Source organism: Chamaea fasciata, unplaced genomic scaffold (assembly GCF_029207755.1).
Source record: "Chamaea fasciata isolate MVZ Bird 193981 ecotype frontalis unplaced genomic scaffold, bChaFas1.0.hap1 SCAF_7, whole genome shotgun sequence".
Classification (NCBI taxonomy): Eukaryota; Metazoa; Chordata; class Aves; order Passeriformes; family Sylviidae; genus Chamaea; species Chamaea fasciata.
In genome coordinates this window covers 7,332,461-7,357,658 of record NW_027094092.1, presented here as the reverse complement: position 1 = coordinate 7,357,658, position 25,198 = coordinate 7,332,461, and the positions used below count along the sequence as shown (strand labels likewise).

General features: G+C 40.1%; 1 protein-coding gene across 6 annotated transcripts in view; it reads right to left on the bottom strand.

Annotated features, from left to right (window-relative positions):
* The window catches only part of SHANK2 (SH3 and multiple ankyrin repeat domains 2), a 282,608-nt gene that overhangs the window by 184,041 nt on the left and 73,369 nt on the right, over window positions 1-25,198 (bottom strand). Inside the window, exon 13 of one of the 6 annotated variants that reach the window (XM_066187431.1) lies at window positions 16,921-16,971. The exons of the other annotated variants lie outside the window; for them this stretch is intronic. Within the exon in view, the coding sequence (XP_066043528.1) occupies window positions 16,921-16,971 (51 nt within the window). The remainder of the gene's footprint in view (window positions 1-16,920; window positions 16,972-25,198) is intronic. 6 annotated transcript variants of the gene reach the window in all.

The window sequence follows — 25,198 nt, the reverse complement described above, 5'->3', positions numbered from 1 at the left end:
CAGAGCAGACGCTGCTCCCGCTCCCCTGCCCGCCGGGTGCGGGAGCGCCGCGGGACCGGGGAGCTGCGGCGGCCCCGGGGGCCAAAAATTCCCATTTGCCAGGCGGGAGAGGCACTGGAGCAGCTGCGGCTGGGCACGGGAAAGCCCAGCCAGGGCTGGGAGCTGCCGGGGACCTGCCTTTCGCCCTCAACTTGCACAGCAGCCTCTCGGTGCACAGAGCATCCCACTGTTTATTTGCTTGTTGCTATTTATTTGCTTGTTACTGTTTACTCACTTTTTGCTATTTATTTACTTTCCCCTATTTCCTTTTCCCCACTGATTTCCCCTTCTGCTCTTCACTTTTTGCTATTTATTCCCTTTTCCATATTTCTTTCTTTCTTTCTTCCAAAGAAACAATCTGAGGAGAAGCACAAATCCCTCCAAGCTTCACACAATGACCACGTTAAGGATGGAGCCAAAGCTGCCACTCCACAGAATCTCTAACCCACATTCCTGTATTCCAGTTTGAAACAGAGGGGATGATATCAGCACGATTATTCTCCTCTCCCCTTCCATCACGCTGGAATAAAAGAGAATTTCTTTTTGGACAGAGTAAGAATACCAAAAAAACTTGACTAAGCTTGTTTGCTAAATTGAATGCAGATGCCAGGAAACACAAGATGTAACCAGAGGAGTTCGGAAAGTCCTAATTCTGAAATGAAAAGAAACCCAGGGATAACTATGCTTGCCAGTGCAAACATGCTTCCAGAGGAAGAGCAAATAACTGAAACAGGCACATAGGAAGGAGGGGGAGGTGCTAAAAATCACAAAAAATTTTAAGCAGATCTACTTTAATCTAAGATACAAAGATTCCAGAGGATAGGAAATTCACGGTCAAAAAAAAAAAAAAAGAGTAACCAATATTAAAAAATTGCCTTCTAATAATATAACCTATATAACAGGTAATAAATATTTATTCCATTTCAGGCTTCTCCACTGATCACTAATGCATCTATTTGGAAAATCAAGGGGTTTCTTACTGAGAAAACTGCTTCAAGAAAGACAGAAAATAAATTTCTTAAATAGATTTAATGTCTGTGTGCATAGTGATCTCACAGTTACATAGCACTGAAAAGAATTACTAAGCATAAGTAAATTGAACAGTTTAAACTTAATTTAACATCCCAGTGTTTAATTTGCAAAGAAAAGAATATTTCCCTAATATAATTTGACATTTGGTTCAATTTATTTTTGAAAGCAACTATCCTTAGCAGGTGGAACTCTCACGAGAGGAAATGGACACAGCACACGTGCAGCATTAAGCATCTTTATTTGACAGGAAAAAAACTTCTTCTTGAATTCTAATAGATGCAAGGCTTCCTAAAGAACAACTTTGAACTTCTATTCATTAACTTATAAATATGTGCATTAATTAGCTGCACAGAAGAATCAATATAATTTCCAGAACAAGCACTGCTCCACCAGGGCTGTGCCACTAATTTGAATTATCACCCTGTGCGGGTTCCATTTTCTAATATCTTCATCCAAGCCCCTGATTATATTTGGGAGCTATAGAGCACAAAGGAACTATGAGTGTTAATGGAACCCTTAAACTGCTTTTTCCTTTCTCTGGGTGTCAGTGGGGGAAAGCAGTGACAGCCCAAGCCCCCAAGGCCAGGAATTAGGCCAGGGAAGGGTTAACTCAATCCTGCTCATTCCTGTCTGTTCATATACAGTAAAATAAAAACAGACAGGCAACTGTAGTCAATCAAAATCAGTCCCAGGGGAGATTTTTATTAGATTCTTGCCGGAGCTGTAACATTTCATCATCTGGAGGTTTCTAATCAGTGTTATAAAAACATCCAAAATATGAAAGTCACTTGAAATTATTAAGTTTTGTGGAAATGGTGGGAATTCTTTCAGACCTACACCATCAGAGAGATCACCTGATGAGTGATCATTTTATTCCATTTAACTGTCTGTCTTTCCCCCAATGCAGGAAATATAATTTCTTCCTACAAGGCAGAGCCTCCTGCAATAACCACGATTGTACAATGGGAAAATGTGACAATCAAGGAAGTCAGTGAACACTTGCAGCTGCAGTTTTTGAGCTTCTCTCATTTTCACTAATAGCTTATTAGAATTTGTTTATTTGAGCAGGAGTTCCAAATTCTTTGGTGCAGGGAAATTAAAAAAGAAAATATTCCAGCAGCTTCCACTCCTTCCTGAAAGATTTTCTGCCTCACAACTGTAGCCTTGGTATTATCACCTCAGGACAAAAACTTAACAATTTGTGCCTATGCCCAAGCCTAATATAACCCACAAGCCATTAGCATCCTTAATCTATAAATTACAAGGAACCTTCCAAATAGAGGTGAGGTAAACCCTCATTTTCCTGGTCCTTTGGTAGGTGCTCAGAAAAAACATGTGGGAGCTCTACATGGGGATGTCTCTGAGAGGAAAAGGCCACCTTAAACAGAAACCAAAACAAGGGTTCTCAGGTTAATTTTGATGAGTATTTCTTGTGTATTTGTAACATCAATTTTAATGGGTGTTTAAATCCCTAACTCCCATTAGAAATCTATAGAAAATCAGACTTACACTCTTGAAGACCTATTTTTAGGCACTTAGATGCCCAATATTCTTATGTAATCACCCCTCCAACACACCTTGAAGGTCCAAGGCTTCTTAGATAATGGTCCACCACAGCTATGATTACCATGATTTATTCTTTCTTGATTTTGTCCATTTTGGAGCTCCTGTCAGAAAAATCCCTCTGGCTGGTACATACATCTAGGTTCTTGTTAAAAATTCAGTCCTTAGCATGTAGAAATGCATTTCTCTGCACTATAAAACAGGCTTCCCATATGCTAAGCCACCAAATGGAGAGTTAGACAAGAAAAGAGAGATTCAAATATAGATTGGAAAGAACATAAAGGCTCCTGGGGAAAAAAAAATCACAACAACTTAGGCTGCTACACTTCTTCTAGATTATTGACTTATTCCAGAAAGCCACAACGTGGTCATGAACCCAGGCAGATGTGAGAGACTCGAAAGGACTCCACCTCAGAGAAACAATTGAACCGATTTCATAAAGCAAAGGCTTCGGTTGGTTTTTTTTTTATATTTTTCTGAATTAAAAAATCTGTGGAGTTTGCTCAGGGAGCCACAGTTAAAAAGCAGCACAGAGAGAGAAGCATCTGAGCCCACTGAAACGCTGCTGGGAGAGCCCAGCCTGGGTTGACCTGATGTTATAACTCTGTCAGCAGCATCTTAGCACCCAGCTACCCCTGGTAACAACCAGCTCTTGGCAGTAGCCTTGGGGCACTCAGCCTGAGCTTAAGGGTGGAACACGGGCAGGAGACTGTGTGTGGGAAAGGACAGCAGAGGGATGGCTCGGGAACAGATGGCAGGAGTTATCAATTAGAAAAGAAAGCAAAAAATAGCAGTGGGAGTTGCACAGCCATGTGCCAGACAGCCCTTCCGTCACCCGGCACCGCCGTTCCCGGGCTGTGCTCATTCTGACAAGGGCCAAGGAACCCAGAACTTTCCCAGAAAACCAGCAACAAGGACTTGGAAAGGCTCTGGGCTCAGGTACAGCTCTGGGGATGGCTTAATCAGAGGCAATTTCTTGTGTGGTGGAGAGATCTGGCCACAGAGTTCAGAAGAAGACACTTTACTCATTTTATATTGTACTTACTCAAAGCATAGGAGGTGTATGTGTTTGATGGCACATCCCAAAGGAATTTAAAAGTTGATGAATCCACAGTTGCCACATGTAAATTAAATTAAAATCACAGGAAGTGAAAATAATTTTTCTTTTTCTTTTTCTTTTTTTTTTTTTGCCATATTCAGATGATTATAAATTAGCCCTCACTAAGATTACAGCAGCAATGCAAGGAAAGCATTCAAAGAGCTGCCCGTGCCTGAGAAGGGAGACCAGTTCACCTCAGGGCTTTACTTTCAGATGCTCACACATCAGGGAGAGACGGAGGATCTTCTGGTTCGATCACATTTAAAAATTGCTAAGTATTGCTTCAAAACTTGCTACATGTCAGAGCAAATGTCTGACATCTCTCTGAGATGTTGGAGGATACTAAATAGAGAAATTATGATCCAGAAGAGCTTGAATAAGATTCAAAAAGAAAAACTACCAGGCTCTATGTGGCAATAGCTGCAAATATCTGAAGCTCTGCCTGCAGCAATACAGATACACAGATCAGAATTTACCTGAGAACAGTAATAAAACCTCTGTCCCCAAGGATGAGAGATGGCTTTGTGTGAGGAATCTGGGTCAGGGGTGCAGAACAATAGAAGGTTAAAAGGTGGGGAAATAAAACCCTCCAATCCTCTGTGAAAGGCTGGAATCAAGGAGGAAACAATGGCCAGTAATGAGGGAAATGTCTTGCAAGTAGCAGCTTGAAGAGAGAGAGAAAAGCAAAAGCAATGAGAGAAAGCTCCAATAGCTGAAGGGGAATTTAAAAACATGATTGAAATCTACCAGCAATGTAGAAGCAAGCAGCCAATCTGAATAAAATATGGCTGGCTGGCTTTCGTTCTAACAGGTACATCGCTGTAAAAGAAGCAACTTATTCAAATAAAGCTGTGTATTTTCTGTAGTTCTGGTTGGGAAGAACATTCTCCCTGGAACGGGAGGGCCAGCTCTGACAAGGCTCTCTCAAGGTTTTATACTCCCAGAGCACTCACAGCCCCTCATTTCAGTTATTCGTGTTTGGGTTGAAAGTAACATCCACTCTTACTCTGAATAATACAGATAACCAAAATAAATATTTGTGCCTATCCTCCATCCATTTGTGCACCCTGATAACAAAGAGATTTCTTTGCTGGCCACGAAGACGAGGAAAAACAGAATCTTTTAAAAAGTAAATAGTTTCTGTGAACTCTTTCAGAAAAAGGCAATGGGTGATTTGCAGTCAAAAAACCACAAAACTACTTGTCGTAATTGATTTCTTTAAATATGAACTGGGCTTATTTCAAGATGCGTTTTCATCGGCAAGTAGAACTCCTCCAGAGCAGTTCATCTTTACACAGCAGCAAACTCTGAGTAACCAGCTCCTTACAAGTGTCATTGAAGCAAGAGATTAACAACTTGTACAGTGTTTGGACAGAAGGATCCATTTAGCTCAAACTATCAACTTGAACCGAAAGCAGTCAAGTGTGAACCCCTGAAGCTGCATTCTTTTACATCCAACAACAAGACAGAAAATAGGAATCAAATATAATTATATCCCACTACAAATTCTTCTGCTCTCTAAACAAGCTGGTGAAAGAACGGTGCAATTTTCCCCACTAATAACACACCAGGAAATCTTGTCCTGATGCAGCAGCATTCAGAAGGACTGAAGTACACAACAAACTAATTTCATTCCTGGCATTATGTATAGATCGAGTTGGGAAAAAATATCACCAAACATCAGGGGGCTGTGCATATTCCAACCCACGTAGTTTATGCTGGAAAAAAAAAAGATATATAATAACAAAGACCTGTCACTCAGAGAGAGAATTTCATGGCTGGTGGTTCCTGTAACAAAAACTCTTCTGCTAAGCCTGACACTGATGGGCCTCGGATGCAGCATTTGGATTTGTGGTTGCAGCCCAGTGTTGCAGAAGAGAACAAGGACAAATGAAAGCACAAAAGATGCTGAGCAAAACAACTGCACCAATATTAGGTTGCATGGTGCATTCGTGTCCTGGTGTTGTACAGAAAACAATCTAATTTTGCCTTGGTGTAACTTTCTTCCTACCAGAAGCTCTCCATGAATTCCTTAAACCATTATGTTGTTCCAGGCTTTATTCAGTGATTTGATTTCACTGCTTTAATCTAAGTGTGAACCTCTTTAGTAAATAGTGGGACAAAGCATCTGTGCTTCTGAAAGTGTTGGTGGATCATGTCAGTTTTATTTAGAATAACACCATTTTCATAACTGAAAAGTGTATATTGCTCTCAATGGAAAAAAAAAAAAAAAAGATTAGACTCTTGTAGAAGTTTCAAAATATGTAAATGGTCAGATGTTAAAGTTCATGCATGAGTGTGAGGTAGCCAAGGCAGGTAGGGTAAGAAAACAGCAAAGAAAGAAATTCAGAATATTTTCTTTCAGCTCCAGCTCCTCCTTCTTCTCCAACTCTTAAATTCAAGTCCTTGACTGCCATTTTTCAATCTCATTTTCCCTCTTCTCATTGCTACAGTTGCCTTTCACTGCTTCCCTCATCAATTCCCTAAGGATAATCTTCCTGCCACCAGATTCAACAGGAAATAAATAGCATGTAAGAGCAGACCAGAAGAGAGAATTTCTAGAAGATACCACGTCATGGCAAAGTTACATAAAACTGACAACCAAGACAAATGGATGGGGATAGAAGAGAAGCTGGACACAATAAAACAGCATCTAGAAGAGGAAGATTCATGGGAGGTTGCAATATTTAAATGCATGATAATAGTGGAAATAACCCAAAGTTTAATTGTGAAGAGAGGGGGGAACAATCAAGCAGTAAGTACAACATTACTGTAAATTTTTACTGGCTTATTGCCCTTTGAGGGGAATCCTTCCATGGAGTAAAGAATACAGCAATTTACTGAGGAGACAGAACTGGGCTTGAGATGTCAGCAAAGAAATTTAAACTCTGGGAGCTTTTCCCTCTGCTGGCTGGCTTCCCACAGGTACTGCCACTTTATGATGTATTTAATGACAAAAACCTGTATTGCCACTTTCATTCTCATTTTACAGCAGAGCCCATTTTTATCCTGGCAGAAGCATTGATAAGCCAGAAACTAAGCACTAAGAGAACTGAATTATTGACTCTGCAGCCTCCCTGAAGGCCAGGAATCTGCAAGGAGTGAGAAGAGAATTCAGGGAGAGAATCCTGGTGGGGGTTGTGAGTGTAGAAGGCAAAAAGCATTTCTGTGATTGTAGATTTTGCTTCTCAAACACGGAGCTAGTGAGACCCATCATTATGGTACCCCACATCATCCTCACCACAGTTATTCCCCTCTTACCTAAGTGACTTTCAAGAATTCTTCCCCTGCTCTTATTCTCATCATCTCAGTTCCAAAATGGACCTAAGAGCCAAATAATTCACACTAACACTTCTGAGAAAAGGCACATTTGGGTTACCTGAGCAGAGATTCTCCCAACTGGAAACTTCCAGTTGTCTTTTCTGCTAAAGATGGGAGATACACAACAATTCACCCCCCAAAATATCTTCTCTCCTAAATAGGGGATTGCAAGCTCTATCCAAAATCATGTTATTAAGCAGGATCTTTAAAAGATAAAACCCAATAATTTAAGCTGATAATTGTCTCACTATCCTTAGCTCCATTTAGACATTTGGTGTTAAATAGAAACTAAAACATTGCTGACTTATTCATTAAAATAACAGTATTTTAAATTGTATTAGTAGCCTACATTTCTTCATCTCAAAAATAACTGCTAATGAATCATGCTGGTAGAACTAAGAAAGGATAAAAAAAGCCTGTATCCGCTGAAGCAGGGGGTTATCTCTGTACAAATATGTAGGTGTTTGCAGCATTTATAATGTTCTCAGTGCTGAGTCCCATTGAGAAAGGAAAGCTTGCTCACTGAAGGGGGTTTTGAGGTGGATTAATGATTTAAGTGATGTCACAATACTATCCCTGCTTCTGCTTCACGACATCACGTGTGTTTTACAATATTTGAAGATGTTGAGGAAAGACTTCTTTTCCCATCCTGTTTCTTGATGCTTCCAGCAGATTACGTTATGCGCTGACAGCTGGGTTTAGATTTTATGTAACAAGAATACAAAAAAAGGACTGTAATTAAATAGGTTAGTAAGTCAGAGCAGGTAAATAAAATCAATTGAAAGAATAAAGAAGATGCAGGCTTTAAACCCATCATGGAAAAGTAATTTTACGTACAAACTATTTCGGAAGCAGTGCCATCTATTCTTACGTTCCTGGCATAGATCTGATGTTCATTAATTCAGTGGAAAATGCATGGCTGACATCCAAGACATTACTAAGAAAAGAGAAGAGGTCTGGATATTATTTGGCAGTCCCACCCCCGGACATCATGACTACTACAATGAAATTTGACTTCCGTGTTCAAGTTTCAAAATAACTCTGTTTTCTTCCCGACAAGAAGTGATGCAAATAGTGCTAATGCACATCCCTAAAAAAGAATGGGATCAGAGAAAGGAGAGGAACTGTATGAATATGGGAACTGCATTATGCTGCTCTCTACTAAGTCACAGCATCTCAGATGCAGATTCCTGATGTTTCTGAGTAGCTGCAGAATGTGTTTAGGAGAGGAATCATTCTCACTTTGGTGTCACCTGTACAATGGTGACATGTGTGTGACTATTCCATGTGTCCAGCAGCACTTTCATTGCAGGAAGGATCATTTGGCACCAGCCACCTAGGATCCAGTCTGTGGCCATCTACAGAAGCATATCTAAATTAAGATGATGACTGCACTCACAAATTCAAGGCACAATTCAGGCATGAAACATTTCAGGAATAAACCATGCATCTTTATAAACAAAAATAAATGCATGAAGAATACACTGTGCATCCAGAGAAAAAAAAGTGGATAGGACAGAAAACATAAAGCAGGATGACATCAAATATGCATTTCAGATATTACATTAGGAAGCTTCAGCTAAGAAGTGAATTCAAATCACTAGCAATATTTTTTGTTGCTAGAGACCTAAACCAATGGAAATACCCAGCCCTCAGCTCCACCAGTGGACACTAGAGAGTTTCACTGGGAACAATCCTGCAGACATACCCAGCAGCTCTGGCTTCTGAGGAACCACTGCTAGAAACAACAGAGAAGTGACCACAATCCCCAGGACACCTCTGTTACAACAGGGGACAGAAACACAGTCAGAGATTATTCTCATTCCGTGTCAAGTTCCCAGTGGGGCTCAGGAAAAGCCTAAAGTCATTCCCTCAGCTGGGTGATGACTGGTGGAGGGTGGTAAAACAGAATATATGGAAATTTAAAAGCTGAGGGGTACTTCTATAGAATCCCCTCAAGTAAATTTTCCATAAAGTTTTAACACATCTTTCTTGGCCAAGAATTTGGCAAGAAATTTACAGATGACTCACCCTAAATCCCCCTGCCTAGGACCATGCTTCACTTTATGTTGGGAAGAAACATCAAAGGAATTATTAGCAGAAAAGGAGAAGAAATAAAGGGGGGCTCACAGGACACATCTGAGATCAAGAAATAAAGTATAAGTGGAGGTGGAAGGACTGGAAGACAGGAAGAAAATACACTAAAACTGCAGTGGTTCCCAGCAAATCTGGGAGATATAATCTGGAGGAGTTTCCAATGGAGCAAATGCAGAGGGGTTACTGCTGTCAGACACTCAGTGACTCAGGGAAGAGCGTGTCAGTAGTACACGAGGCAGGAGGCAGTGCATGCCCTGGTGCTGCACCAGGGAGGGAAGTGCAACCCCTGAAATCTCACTCAGGGTCTGAACACCAGGCACCATTTTAAGGATTAATCAAACCATTCAGCAGCCAAAAGCAATGCAGGAAATAGTGAAGATGCAGGAGTAAGCCGTGATTTACATTTATGTAGGAGAGACGATGAAAAGGAAAAGCTGTGAGGATCCAGTGAGAGTCACAGTGTTCTGACACTGGGACAGAGGCACCTCTTATTCCATGGGTTGTTAAGTAACGAATAAAGGGAAAGACACAACTGTTTAAATCCTAACCCCAGTAAAGGTGGTTTATTTTTTGCTCTGGACTCTAAAGGGACTGGAATTTCAGTCAGGAAATAAAGAACTGTATGAATGATGCAAGCCAGGACTGCCTCAGAACCAGAGAAATGGACCTTTGCAGAATAACTGGAAGAGACTACAGGAGATTTTCTGATCATAAACTGCCAGGAGTGGACAGCCTTATTTGTAAATAGGTGTTGCTGAGTGGTAAATAACATCAGAAACAAACTCCACATTCTCTACTTTTACCAACACCTTACTCTGCGTCAGTGTAGATTTGGGTTTCAAATCTCACTAACTGAGCCTCCCTGACCAATTTTAACCTTCATCTGCATTCCTCAAAGGGTGAACTCTCCGGGATTTTGTTGCTATGCACTATTATGCCTGGGAAAACCTTTGTAATTCCAACTGATCTTTCTTATTTCTTCTGCCACTCTCCACTACAGGAAAAAGGAGAGGGGAAAGCAGCTGTCTCCTAACTACGATCATTTTCTTGGCTTTTACACCTTGACATCTCTCAGTATTCTGCATTTTCAGTACGTACCCAGAGCAGGTGATGCCTAAAGTCAGGGACAGAACAAACCTCCCAACACAGCACTGTTAATGCCAGGTGAGAAACACATCTTCACTATCAGGGAGCTCTGTAAAGAAAGGACATGCTAACACATTCAGGAGAAAAGAAGCCCCAAGGGCTAGGGACTGTGTTAGCAGTAATGAATAGACCCCATAAGCATTTAACTGCGTGCAAAGGTAGTGTAAGGGCAGAAAGTTCAGGAAACTGGCTGGTAGAAAACAACACCATTGCACCAGAAATGAAGGAGCTGAGGAAGGACACTGTGAGGGAGGGCTGAAGTAGTTAAACAGGAATCTAAGGCTTAGTGTGAGACAAAATTTAGTGAACAGTTTTGAACAACACGAAAATAAATGGAAAAGGAGATAGGAAAGCAAAACAAGGCAGCAATTTAATACTGATGGTGATAATCACAGATGGGTATTTCTGAGCAAACAGGCACAGGCACACATCAGGGACAGAAATCACCATTGTGCCCAACAGCAAGTGGTCCCTGTCCCTGGTCTGTGGGCTTCAGGAACTTTTCAAAACACAGCACATTGAGGAAAAGCTCTTAACTAGCACAAGGAGGACTTACCTAGCTTGACACTACATGCTGGAACTCCCAGGGAATTTGGGAGGATCCCAGCAGGCTGATCACACTAAAAGATGACATCCTCAGCTGTTCCTGCCAAGAGCAGGATGATCCAAAGCAGCAATTTTTGCATGCAGTCATGCAAGGCACACACAGCTAGTGGGACTTTCAAGCATGACCACAGCAGAAATTTCTTTGGATAATAAAGACCTCTAAGGTCCTCAAGCTAGTATGGGGAATAAAGTGATGAAAGGAATGAGAGCAAGTATTATGAAACAACTCTAGGTTTTGTTTCCTTCAAGAACAGAGTAATTTTTTTAGGAAGGCACTTACTCATTACTAATCTACAGGCATTAAAAATTAGTGTCCTTAATAAGCTGGGAAGGACGTTAAAATATTTAGAAGAGCACAAATGCGAAGTAATTCATGTAAGTAACAAAAGCACTTTAGTGCTAGAGCAAAATCCAGCAAGCACAGTTGTGTGTATTCCCAGACCAAGGAGCAAAAGGGAACATGGCTCATGTGTGATTTCTGGATTCACCACTGAAGGAGTTTTTTAAGTCCATTTAATTGAATTCTGAAAGATAAACTTCACTGCAGCACAGGCTTAAAACCAGTTTAAAAACCCCTGAACATTCTAAAATGTTCCTTTTTACAGCAATAAGCACCAACTACCTGGCATACCATACAGATCTGGAATTTCTATGCCCCTCATCACATGGTGCTTAATTGCAGTTAAATTCATTAGTTTTATTCATTGCTTAGATTTTTCATTATATTGCTACACACACAAAACCCCCCGCATTATTTGTACTTGGTGACCCCTCAAAACATCATCATTCAGCACTCAAAAGGACTGGGATTCTCTCCACATATATTTAAAACCAGATTGACTAAATAAATATGTTTCATTTGCAGAATATTGTAGGAGGATTGGAAAGAAAAAAAAACAAAAAACAATTAAATTGTACCCTATGGAAAAATACCCACTTCTTCATTTTTCGTCAAAGTATCCAGACCTACACTAAGAAAAATCTTCCACAAATACATCCTGGAAAAACCAACATTTTTGCCCGCTGTGGTTTGAATATTCTAATTCTGTCCAGTTGCATGTCTCTGTGAAAGCCATCATTAGATCATTTTCTGTCCCACAGCAACCACTTTGTTTTCTCAGGGAAATAAAATATTTTCACCTCCTCAGGCAATACCTTTCTCTGCGTGGTTTCCTAAATGAAGCTGTTTGTAATCCAAAGCTAACATCCCAATTTACACTGGTTTTCTCAGGGATTTATACCTATGGATGTGGAAAATAAAATGCTAGCCAGAGGCTTTTCTAACTCTATATATGTGTGCATGTCCACAGCAAGAAAATTCCACATTTTATATACAAAGCCTGGGGTTTTAACAACATTTCCTTATTTGAAATTACAGATTCAAGTTATTAATTTAATCATTAAACAAGTATCTGGAAGAGAACAATGGAAGGAAGAAAGAGGTATTGCTTTAACAGTTTGAAGGTGCAACGATAACTTATGTCTGAATTTCCTGAGTAATAAGAAAGTAAACAAGCCACCAGAGACTTTCAAGCCATTTGAGAGGATCTTCCTGAAGCTGTCAGAGGTGACAATTTCATGGTAATCCATAAACTTCAGGGCTCCTGGCCACAGCCACCAGTTCTCCAACAAAGGTTCTCAGTTCTTTACCCCAGCTCTCTGTGGAGCTGACTTTGTCTTTAAAAGGGTTTTTTAATTATTAAATCACCCTAAAGTGACTATACCTATTTTAAATAATTCACTGATGCTGTTTCACTGTGCAAGTCACTGCTGACAACTCCCCACAGGCATTACACAGAAGCAAACATGGAGAGAAACACAGAGAGGAGTAAAAAGCCACCAAAGCAGTGGCAAAAAAACCCACAGAAGCAGAATTTGTACCAAGCTGCTCTGTGACTTGCTGAGGTCACCTGGGAGCTTGGGTGCTGTCCTGAACGTTGTCTCCATTCAAGCATAAAAGAACTACCATGAAAAAAAGACTTTAATTTTTTTTTTTTAATTTGGTAATCCTATTACATATTTTAATGGCATCAAAATGCTACTGATTTAGAGTTTAAACAATGAGGGCCACTGGAACGTGCAAAAAGTCTCCCAGGGGAAAACTGAAATGAGAGATGGAAGGCTAAACAGGATGCAAACACCCACACAAAACTCTGTAAGAAGAGAGTAAGAAAGAAAAATAAGATTCAGCTGGCTGTTGTACTACTCCAGTTGTTTAGGAAATCTTATTTCTCCACCTAAATTCTGAAAAATAAACACCGAGAAGATTAAAAAGGTAAAAAAAGCCAAGATGAAATGTGTCCATCTCTATTTAGGCAATCTCTTCAAACCAGTACTGAAGGAAGGCTGGTAGGAATCAGTTTGTTTTCAAGGTACAATTTCAAATGTTTTGTCATTAAGCTTTAATGCAAGGCAAAGACATGATCCAAACAGCATTTCAATGATGATGCAACGTGATGGGTGCACTGCATAATGTCACAGGATATCAAAAGATGTGTCCTGGTGTAACCTCCCTCACTCCCAGGGAGAAGCTCCTGAAAATGCAGGAGGCTCCTCACAGCTTGGAAGTCGTTACTGGAAAGTTGTCACTTGTTTTCATTAACTGAGCAGGATTTGTGACTACCCAGACTCAGTGGGGCCAAATGCTTCGTTATGAAACTCTGCCTTCATTGGCTTCTGCCAGGCTCATCCTTCTCCTTCTATTTGTTATGATTCCTGGCACATGGGCAAGGAAAAGAAGGGGACAAAATCCACTTCAGGCAAGTTCTGTGCTCCTTCTGTTGGGGGCTGACTCAAAGCTGCACTGATTAAACCAGAGCCCTCCCAGGAGGGTCTCACATTCCATCAGTCAGGAATGCCTGGGACGGAGGCACAGTTCAGTCACTGTGTGTCCTGAGAGAGGGAGGGCTGATCTAAGAGTTTGCTGGGCCCAGGGAACTGCTAAACCACCAGATAAGTCAAGCCTAAATCAGCTCAAAGCTGGCAAACAAATATCAATTAGTGGAGGCAGAACTACCAGTTTTGCAGATTGGTTTTCTAACCTGTTTTGCCTTTTTCATTTTCAATATTTTGTATGAATTCCTCTGCATATTCACCCTTTTAAGAATTAGGTCAGCTCTCAATGCCTTTTTCTATAGATGAAAGGTGATGCCACATACTGTGTGTTTATGAACAATTTATCCGTTAAAGATGGAGCAGAATTAGGAACCCCTGAGATTTTAATTCCTTGTTAAGTAATTGTCATGGCAGCTTCTGACAAGAACAGAAAAATGTCATAAAACTAAGCAGAGCTAAGCAGTACTCAAGATAATTTCCAGCTTCTAATAAAACCAGAGCAGGTACACCTATACATTCCTTTACAAAGCCTGTAACCATGGTAGGAAAAAGCAGCACAATTTGATTCTGACAACCTGTAATTCCTCATTACGCCACAGTTTGAATATTTTTTTTTTTAAATCTCCAAGGCCACTGCATTATAACTTTAAACCCAGAAACACAAAACCTAATCAAACAGCATCGAAAATTTCCTTCAACTTAGGTGGGGCTCGGGGGCAAGGCTTCAAACATTCCTGTTACAGCACAGCACCACTGGGGCTGAAATAACATTAAATGCATTGAAAATACATTGGGGCAGAGTGGAGAAGGAAGTTCTAAGAGGAACTATGAGCATACAATGGCAGGAGATTGGGGATTGACCGCCAGGTCTCCAGGATGGAGAACAGCTTCCCACCTTGGGCAAAGAGCAGAGGACACTGCCCAGGAGTTCAGAGGGTGGACAAACTGAAATATTTTCATTAAAACGCTGACTTCACAGAACTCTTCTCCAGACTGCTCTCATCATCTCCAAAATCAAGAAAGGTGCTATTTGAAATATCTAAACAGCTTTGAGTGGGTCAAGACTGCAGAGGCAAATTAACAGCTGTCAGCCCTATCAATACTGGAGTTTCTAGGCATTGTCACTCAACATGAACACCAGTCCAAAGGAATCTACATCCTGAGAATTTCTTATAGCAACATGGAACTACACACTGAGAAATTATTTCTTTCTTTCAGGCAAAAGCGGTAATAATCCATTTTTTTTCTAACTGAATGTCTCTCCCCAATTTAAGTGACTTATCTCCAAACAATAGAGAAGCAAATTAAACTATCATACACAACAGTTATCCCGTATGATTTATTCCTCCAAAATGTACTGTACAAGCACCAAGGAAAACAAGGAATCTGAGTCATGTCTTACACTCATGATGGAAAACATACTGGCTAATCTATCCCTGCTGATTTTAAGTTTATTTGAGTTTTATGAGAACTCTTAGTGGGGCTTTTGATGCTCTAACATGCATTTAAATTCTGGAAATAATTCCTTTGATGCAGAATCAAACACTCAGTCCCATTCACTTCTGGAACTCAGATCCACAAAGTGATAAAGTAGATTTAAAGTGTCAGAAGCGCAAATACCTCTAAAACAACACAAAGTGTGTTTAACGTTCCCTTTATGCTTTGGATAATACTCAGCATCCTGAAAAATCTCAGATTTCCTGTTCTTTTCTAGAGAATTGGAAGGATTTTCTTCCAAGTTTTGAGAACCTAATTACTCTAAAATGGCTTCTGTCACTCACTGCACCATGAAAAATGGATATGTACATTCCCAGATGTCCGGACACATGTCCATGGAAAAGTGGGCTTGCTGTAGGCATACCACAGGAATTCTTTATGTAAGCTTTCCTCATCTAAACTGTTCTTGATAAGCATTTTACAGGAATAAATTTGAGTCTGTATGTTCTACAGCCATCCACCCTGGAATTCTGCATGGCTCATGCAGACACCTTGAAACAGCCAGAGCAGCATCAAGACCATTGGCTCAATTAAATACCAAAGCTGGGATATCAGAAGGATATTAATACCCAAACTCTGTTGACTGAGGAAAAAATAAGGAGGGGTGTTTTTAAAAAATTTTAAAAATTCCAGCCTACAGTGATAGGTGAAATTTGGAGTCTTTGCAAATCACGTGAAATCATCAACACACTGAAACAAAGTAAAATAAATCTGTATATTAAGCAATAACCATTTCCATTAAAAGAGCCTGGGGGAAAAAAAACCCTATCTGTATTCATGGAAATAAAACATTCCCTTTTTTATGCGGAAGTTTTCTAACCACATCTGTCCTTTTTCTGCTGCACATTTACCGGTTTTGCCATATAAAAAGGAAGGTAGGACCACATGGAGCAGCCTACCTGCACACAGAATCCTTGCTGAAGTATCATCTGCAAGAAAACTGGGAGACAAGGTGCTCAACTGCATTATTTTTCCTTGACAATCTAAATATCCAGTACTCCTCGCAGTAACATCACTTTAAAAATAAAAGAGTGTTTACTCTCAAACATCTCAAGAAGTCACAGCCCTTTTTTGGCACAGGGACTGGGGTCTTGCAGCATTTAATCACTTCTTGAGAAATTATTTTCTATATATTGGTGCAATATAAAACATTTTAGGAAGATTATTTTAATAATCATAATTAATATACTAAATCCACTTTATTCCATCCATCTTTTCAAGGTTCTGAAGGCCAAATGTGGAGTTAGGAGTCATTCTGGGCCCAAATTTTTTAAAAGAATCATAAAATGGCTTGGGTTGGAAGGAATCTTCAAGATCATCTTGTTCCATCCCCCTGCCAAGGGCAGGGACACCTTCAAGAAGCCCAGGTTGCTCCAAGCCCCATCCAGCCTGGTCTTGGACACTTCCAGGGATCCAGGGACAGCCACAGCTTCTCTGGGCACCCGGTGCCAGGACCTCACCACCCTCACAGGGAGGGATTTCTTCCTAGAAATTCTCTTAACTTACCACCAAGTTTAGCTCAAGTCAACAGGTTATGGGTCTGTGAAGTCTTTCCTTTTGGGAAAGCTGTGCTCCTGAAGTATTTCATGTTTCATTATTTTACCTTTACCAGGAATAAGAGCACCAAAATCAGACCTTTCTACTACTGGCCCCAAACAGAGAAATGACCGTGGTTTAACCCTTACCTGACAGCAACGGATTCCAGGGACTTCTACTTGGGTATGGGAAGCTGGATCCTTTTAGAAGGGCAAAGGAACGAAGGCAACATCAAAGAGAAGTTAGGTGTCAGAATTCCACGTTAACAGGAGAATTTGAAAGTAGAAAACCATAAAAGCAAAGCTCTTCTGATGGCATGACTTGAAAATGGAGAAGTGGACAGAACAAACATTTAGAGGAGATGAGGAAGAAACTTCATTTCCTCTTAGTTCCTCCTGCTCTGCTGTCCCTGTCACTCTGAGCATGAAATGAAGAAATGATGAGGGACTGGAGGGTCGGGAAGAGCATTAAATGGGATTAAGGCTGGCACAGAAAAGTGGCACAGGAGTTGAAAGCCTGGAATATCTTAGTGATATACCTGGAGCAAAGAAAGGCTGCTTTGAGTGACAAATGTGCCAGTCAGGGACGAACATCTGCAGTGGAGGACAAGACACCACCACCACCCTGCCCTGGAAGTGCAGCAGCACCAGCACAAAAAGAGCTCGCAAAGCACATGCTGGAATTATCTCAGACTTAAATCACAAACTCATCATTATTTCCCTGTTTCCTCTCTGTTATTCTTTGGTTGGGTTTGGAGAATTCGTATTTTACAACCTGAAAACAGCCTGAGTATTTTCTCTGCAATTTTCAGCATCAAATACCATAAGAAGTCCACAAAATACTTGTTGGACTGGTTTTAAATATTTATTACATTCTGTTATTGTAGCTATTAATCTGTATCTGCTTTTTCAGCAGCTCCACAACTCAGTGCCTTGTTTACTATGCAGCCCTTACGGTTTCACTCGCCTTCAATCTCTTATAAAGAGATTGAATCAGGCTAGGCCGAGTTCGAAAGCATTGTTTTACAATATACTTTGCTACAGTTCATGACTGGATGTCTGTAATTCCAAGGAATATTGATACAGTTGGGGAGTTAGGAAGCGTTCTGGTTTAGAAGACTGTTTTGTTCAGTGGCATGATTCCATATTTTAGGAAGCTGTTTTTAACCACACTCCCACAGGACTCTCATATTGAACACCCTTATCTAAAGTACTTATTATGTTTAAAACAGCCCTGGAAGGTTTCACACTTCACTGTTCCAATTAAATATTTTGTTTAGAAAGACTCATAAGTTTCAGAGTTTTGATATTTTAGGGATCCAATTATGATCTTGAATAAATGCCCAATAAATACAAGACTAACCACAAGCAAACAAGGACAACTGTTGTACTTTAATTTTCTAGAAATCTGGAGCATCAAAGGGTATTTCTCCAATAAGCTGAAAAAGGAGAAAATATCTGCACAATCCAGGACTGAAACAAGTGTACAGTAAGATGTCCCTTAATAAATTAATAAAGGAAAAATTTGAAGAGGTTTTTCTAATAAGTGAATCATGGTGGACTGAAGCGTTATTTCAATTATTACAGCATTTAATATGTACAGCTCTACCTCCATGAAACATTCCACATGTTGCACAAAAGAATTGCCTCTCTCTGTGCCCCAAGGCTGCTAGAGCAGGAAAGGATACTCCAAATTATCCCTCTGGGACATATGAAAGAGCAAGAAGGAGGAGTGAGAAGCAATCAGTGTTCTAAGCTGACAGGAGTGACAGAGAAATAAATAAAAAAATCTCCTGTTCCTGATAGTTTCCAGGAAGCTCAAGCAGCAGGTACAACAATGTGGCATTGAAATCTTGAGGGGGAGTCCCAAGGAAAATAAGCTTGTGCTGGAAAATTGGCAACTGGATTTTTCATTCAAATAACAGGTAGTCAAGGGGAAAAGAAGAGAAAAAGCAAATATTGCCAATATTTTGGCACTTGTAGGAGTTCTCCAAAAAAAGCATATCTAGGTTCTCTCCAGCTTTAACCTGAGAAAGAAATGCACATTAATGCTGCAAAGGAGCTGACACTTCTAATCTGCAGCCCACTCAGCCAAGAACATCCACTTATACACCCTCATGCATTATTCACCAGGAAAATTGAAATAATCTACCCGTGGTTAAGCAGCTCGGAAGCAAATGCAAATCAAGGGAAAGCAGTTGAGAATGAAGATCATTCACAATTCCTGACACTCCTCCACAAGGCTGGAGCCTCCTGTGGGAGCAGCCAAATCATTACAACCCCAGTCCCAGCGGCTGTGCCTGGGAATTGGCCTCTTTCGTCCTGGTGGCACAAGCACTGACCTGTGGCCATGCTTGGAAAAGGAACCTGCTCAGTTTTTATCCAACTAGATTCTCACTTCTTGTCAATGAAGGTGGGTCCTTGGGCACACACCTGAGAATGTCTGGATTATTATTATTATTAGTAGTAGTAGTAGTAGTAGTATTAGTATTATCCCATGATCATTCTAGTACTGGCTACAATCCTCTTCATTCTTTATCTGACTTGTGAAACTTTGGGCATGCAAAATAAAGTTACATAAAACAAAGTCTCCAGCAAGGAAAGAAGTTATTGCTGCCATCACCTTCATTTTCAGTACTGAGATTAAATGGGAAATATCTTGGGCCATGGTTTACAACAATTATTTTATTGTCTTTAGGAATATACATGAAGATCAGAAAGAATAAATTAATTTTTTTGCCTCCATCCCAGTCAGCTGTTTTGAAGTTATCCATCATTACTTGCAAGCTAACATGAACAGGAGAGGGATGCATAATTCTTGCAAGTTTATACAAATTACTCTAGATAAATTCTCCATGAAATCTACATAAATCTTATGTTATTAAGTATTTCCATGTGCCTGAATTTATTATCCTCGAGGTGGTTGTAAACACTCAGATGATTGTAAACTCAATAATGTTTTCTTTATCAGAATTTAATAGTTTTAACCCTTCCAGTTGTAAAGAAAACCATTACAGTTTTGTGTTTCATTTTTCCCCACAGATCTTCCACAGCAAAGAAGTTTTCAATTCAATGGAATTGGATGGAACTGACTACTCTAAACCTGATTTCATGAAATTACAACATGACAGAAAGCAGAAAACATTCCTGGCATAACCATAAAATTATAAAGTGTAAAATAATGAATAAAAAAAGCAAATAGGCCTCACTCCAGGTAACAAAAAAATCCATTAGGGTTATGTATTTTTGCAGTTCTTTCAGAAATATATTTGACTATCAGAAAGCCTAAAGAAAAAAGATCCTAATTTTCAGACATTCCAAGTACAATGAGAAAAAAATGTGTTCCTACAGACAGAATTTGTGATGAAAAATTGCTCCAGCAAAAATCTGGAGAGTTCAATTGCATTTCCCTTCATGGAGTTTGAGTTAAATTCCCTGTGTTGTAGTGATTCTGCAGCACAAGACACCACTCAGCCAAGGGAAACAGGAGCCCAGGGCAGAGAGAACAGGGCTGAGCCCTTCTTTATGGAAAGTAACCAAGATATTTTTAATGTTCATATAATCCAGACCAAAACTGACTTGAGGCCTTTTGGAAGATTTCCACAGAGATCTCCACTTTTCCTCAGGAAGCCCAAGCACATCCCCACAGAATGTTACCTACAATTTGGTCCTTCAAAGGTGATGCTTTCACTACAGAGTTATAGTAAATATTCTACAGACTGGAGGCATTTCCTTGCCAAAAATTACCCCTAAATTTCAGATCAACCAAAAGCTTAAAAAATCCTTTGCAATAAGCTATTTATGTCACTGGCACACTGTAAACACATCCTTAAAACTAAACTGATTATTCATTTAGGTTGAATAATTAAAAACCTCCTCTGCTTCAATTGCTGACCCAGGATTCAAAGCAGTGGCATCCCAGAAATGAAGGAGATGAAATATGTACCCAAATATTTTGCAAATACTTCAGAACTCTCTTCACATTTCAACTAAAATGACCTTATTCCCAAATTTCATGCAGTAAAAGAGAAAAACTTGAGTATCAGTAGACATAGATCCGACTTTGATTTCAATCTTCATGTAGGTCAGTGCTAATTACACTGATTTTTTTCAACATGCTTGCAGGGAAAACAAAACAACACAAAAAGGTGTTTATTTTGTACACAAGTAAGTCTTGACTCTGTGTGTTCAGTTTTCTGTGATTACAAGATATTCAGCTTTGCAGAAAATATCCTTTATCCAAGGAGAAAAGATTGATCTGGATTTGATCACTGTAAAAGCCACCCATTCCCATCTTGCCACCTCAGGAGCAAGTAACTCTAAAACATTATTTAACTCCATACCCAAGCTATTTGAAAAGGACATCCAGCACAGATGACCTTGCATTCTCAAAGTCAAATTTTAGGAGTATTGACCAAAAAAACCCCGACTAGCTAGAATTCTGAGGCATTTTTACCATGATATGATACTTACCTGACCTTCCCTTATTGCCTGGGAGGAATTCAACCAGAAGGGGGAATTTAATCCTCCACATTATGTATTTTAATGACTCATTGTTTTCTTATTTCTCTCTAGTTCCCACAAAGCTTAATGGACTTCAGCATCATTATTAAAATGTTGCAAATAAAAAACAAAAAAACCCTTGAAGTATTAAAAAAAAAAACCAAACCCAAAAAGTGGAGATGCAGTAAAGGACATTCTAAAATTGGAGCCCATTTTGTTGGGGATGGGAGCAAAGTGTCTGAGCCATATGCTGGTGTAACACAGGCAAACTGGATACAAAGCTTATGTCATTGCAACTTGCTCCTTCAGAAAGCAGCTATGGCAGAAATAATTCCCAAATTTTACACTTCGATTTACAGGCAGCTCCAGATCAGTACCAACATTTGGATATCAGAAATCCATTAGAGTTCATCTTCCTGTGCCAAGAACATGCTGTTACCAAATAATAAATATAAATATATGGGTTTTAAACAACTCCTTACAGTCAGCTTAGTCCATTTTTTTTCATTTGGACAGAAGACTAGAAGACAAGTAGATTTTTTAAATCTGCACAGTTATCTTTCAGATGGCATAGGACACAGTCCAGCAGCTGCCAGGAATAAAAAGAAAAGATTTTGTGTTTTTTCTTCTCCAACAGGAAACCAAAACACACCCTAAGATAAGGCCCTAGCCTAAATCCGCAATAATTTCAGTGGCTTTTATCCAGATTTACACTTCTTTAATGCAGAACTCGATTTGTCACTTGCATAACAGAGTTCAGACACCAGAAAAACTCTCCCTGTCACTTGAACTTTCTCCCTCCTCAGCTGGCACAGAACAAACTGCAACTGGTGATTTGGACACGGCCATGGGTGGACAAAAACACAAACTGTATTTGGATAATCCCACCGTGGGGGTTTTTTCAGAAATAAGAAAATAAAATTAAAATAACCAACAAATCCCAAATTCTGTTAAGTCTACCATCTAACAAAAAGTTCTTCTCAAGCACCATTCCCTCCAAATCTCTGGACATGCCAAAAATTACGTTTAACTGCATAAAATTTCTGCCAGTACATAACTTTGAAATGTACTTTCTAAGTCAAGAGACTGGACTCCACAGAAGGATGAGAAGCAGTGTTAGTCCACAGGGATTTTGACTCAACTAGATATTCTCTTACTTAAAAGAAGAACCCCACAAAAAATCCTTCACTGCAGGTATGTGGAGAGAAAGCTCCACCAGCTTCAACCACTCTACCAGGTAGAGTGGCTCCAAGCTTCAGTTTTTGTCAGGAAAGATGATGAAAGGGAAAACCTTCTTCATCCCACCATCCTGAGAAAATTTGTCCTCCCACTATGCACAGCCAAAGCAGCAATGAGACCCCCCACACACACAAGAAAGTGACAAAAAGGAAAACACAGTCCTTCAAAATCTAAAGCATGTCCTGTATTAGCAATCTAGCTAATGAAATTTGCTTTCATTTAGTTGAAATAAACAATATCAGCTTAGTTCCTTTGGTTTTTTTGTCTCTGTTGGTTAACTTCACACGCAAGAATGTTCCTCTGTTACTTATGAAGATGTCTGAATAAACACTGCTATGCTAATGGAGCAAAAGATCAAAAATATTCTGTCCTAAGTACAGAGTGGAAAGGAATAAAGCCATCAGACTCCTGAGATCACTTTTAACTACTTTTAATTCCTAAACTCCAATCTCAATGTCACAGACCTTGCAAAATGTGTTAGTTCCTCGATCCAATCAAAGAATTGTTTGCAAAGGAAAAAGAGTTTTAGCTTTGGATCAGTCAAGCTCTGAAAAGGTGGCAAAGATTACCCTGCACAGGGCTGGAATTCAGCCTTGCTCTCTTTTAGAATGGGGGAATGATTTTCCTTATCCCAATTATCTTTCCGTTTTATACAGAATTGCTTGAGGGAAGCAAAAATCAACATATGCAGAAATCATTGCAGCTTCCTCAGATGCAAGAAAGGGTTGTATCTTACAGGGGAACAGAAGCTGAATAACCCAGCAAAGAACTAGGGGAGCACAGAGGTGCAGTAACCGATCAGAGCTGGCATGGACAGAAGTGAAAGAAAAAGGAGGAAAGGTGACAAGAAAAGAAAGAAATGGGAAAGAAAACACAATTAAATAGCAAAGTGGTCCAAAACAGGCAAGATGCCACCAGCTGAAAAAATGCTAATATCTTTATTTGGGGTGAGATTAGCAGTTAGACAAATCCAATCCAGAATTTGAGTGCAAGGTGCTGAATAAAAGGTGCTCTGGATGATACAGCTGATCACAGACTGATCATGGTTGCTGGGGCAGACCAGTGACCTCATTCCAGGTATTCCCCAAGCCACACTGATGCTGTCAGGCTACACCAACAACCTCCCTGTTGCAAAGCTTTCGGAATTAAACACACTCCAAAACTGAGCTCAGGGCTCCCAGTCTGTGGCCTCCCAGGTGCTTCCTCTGAGCATGTGAGAAAAACTTCTGGTATTGTCCTCAAATCTTTTCTTGGTCCCAGCTCAAGGAACTTTTTCTTGCCTTCTTGCTACACTGCAGGTCATTGCAAGTGGTTCTTCACCGATTTTTTGGGTTTTCACCCCAGGAAAATCAACTGTGTCATGGAGCAGGACCCCAGTGCTTGCCCCTGCAGCCAAGTCAGTGCCAGAGTCCCTGTGTGGGTCACAAAGGACCAGAGCATCTCCTTTTCTCCCTCCAAGATCCCTACCTCCTGCTCATTTTTAAGACAGGGGATCACAGGGTTCAAGCACAACCCCTTTGAGTAGATAAGGGAGAAAGAGGCATCAGGCTCCTCAGCATCTCACATTCTTCAGGTAACTGCTTAATACTGAATGCTAAATAAAATTGCCCTGGAACACCTGTGGGTAAGGGGGGATGTTTCTGAGCCACTGGTACTTGAGAATCCTTTATTCAAAGGCATTTTTCGTGGAATTATGTGGAAATAGTCAATTGACTGCTGAAATAAAGCTAACAAAATGTACTATTCCACTTGTTACTTTATTTGTTTTTATATGCATCATTTCCTGCCTTTAATTTTAATTCCATGCCCTCTAAGAAATGCAATCTCACAGACAGATCGTCCCCTTTATTTTCCTGTAATAATATCATAGCAGTTTTCTCTAGCCATTTACAATCTCTTCATTCTCTTCACAGCTTTTCCAAGCCATGGAATGAAGAATTATGTAAAAATAGGCCACAAGAAACCAGACACACTTGATCTGCACAGCAAAAATAGAGCTCTTTAGCACCTGGCATTCTCAAGAGCGGTAATGAAGCTGGCAAGATAAACCAGGCTTTGACCCAAAATAAAAAGCTTAGACCTCAAAAGAAGGATAAATCTCAACTAACACTAAAATTCTGCCTTTTGCTTTCTTGCAAGGTGTGACCCCAGACATCTGGACAAGCAGAAGGATTGAGCTTCCCATAGGTGGGAAATGCAGGAAGAGGACAAGCAACACAAATTAAAACATTATTTTCAGCCTGTCAAAATCCCTGAGGGCAAATTACAAATACACCCTGGTGCCTGCAATCCCAGGAGTGCTAATGGCTGAGGGGGAAGCCAAAAGAAAGGAAAGGGACTCAAAGGACAAACCAGCAAGCCTGCACTTAGGAGTCTTTTTCAGCAGCAACAAAGAAATTCTTCAGGATAAATGACCGATCTGTGTTGAATTACAGATTTGATAAGGCACATTTTAAACTGAAAATGCATCACAGAATTTATGTTAAATTTTGCTACCTCAAATGTTCCAAAGAGATGTAAGAGGCGGTTTCCCACGATGGAAATGCTATAATGTGAAAGATTATGCAGAGAGAATGAAAGTTGATCAAGTAATGGGGTTTTTGGTACGAGAACACAGAGGAGGAGGAACAAAATCTGGACTTCTGGAGCCAGCAGAAAACAGAAATGAGAGATACCTCTACGTACT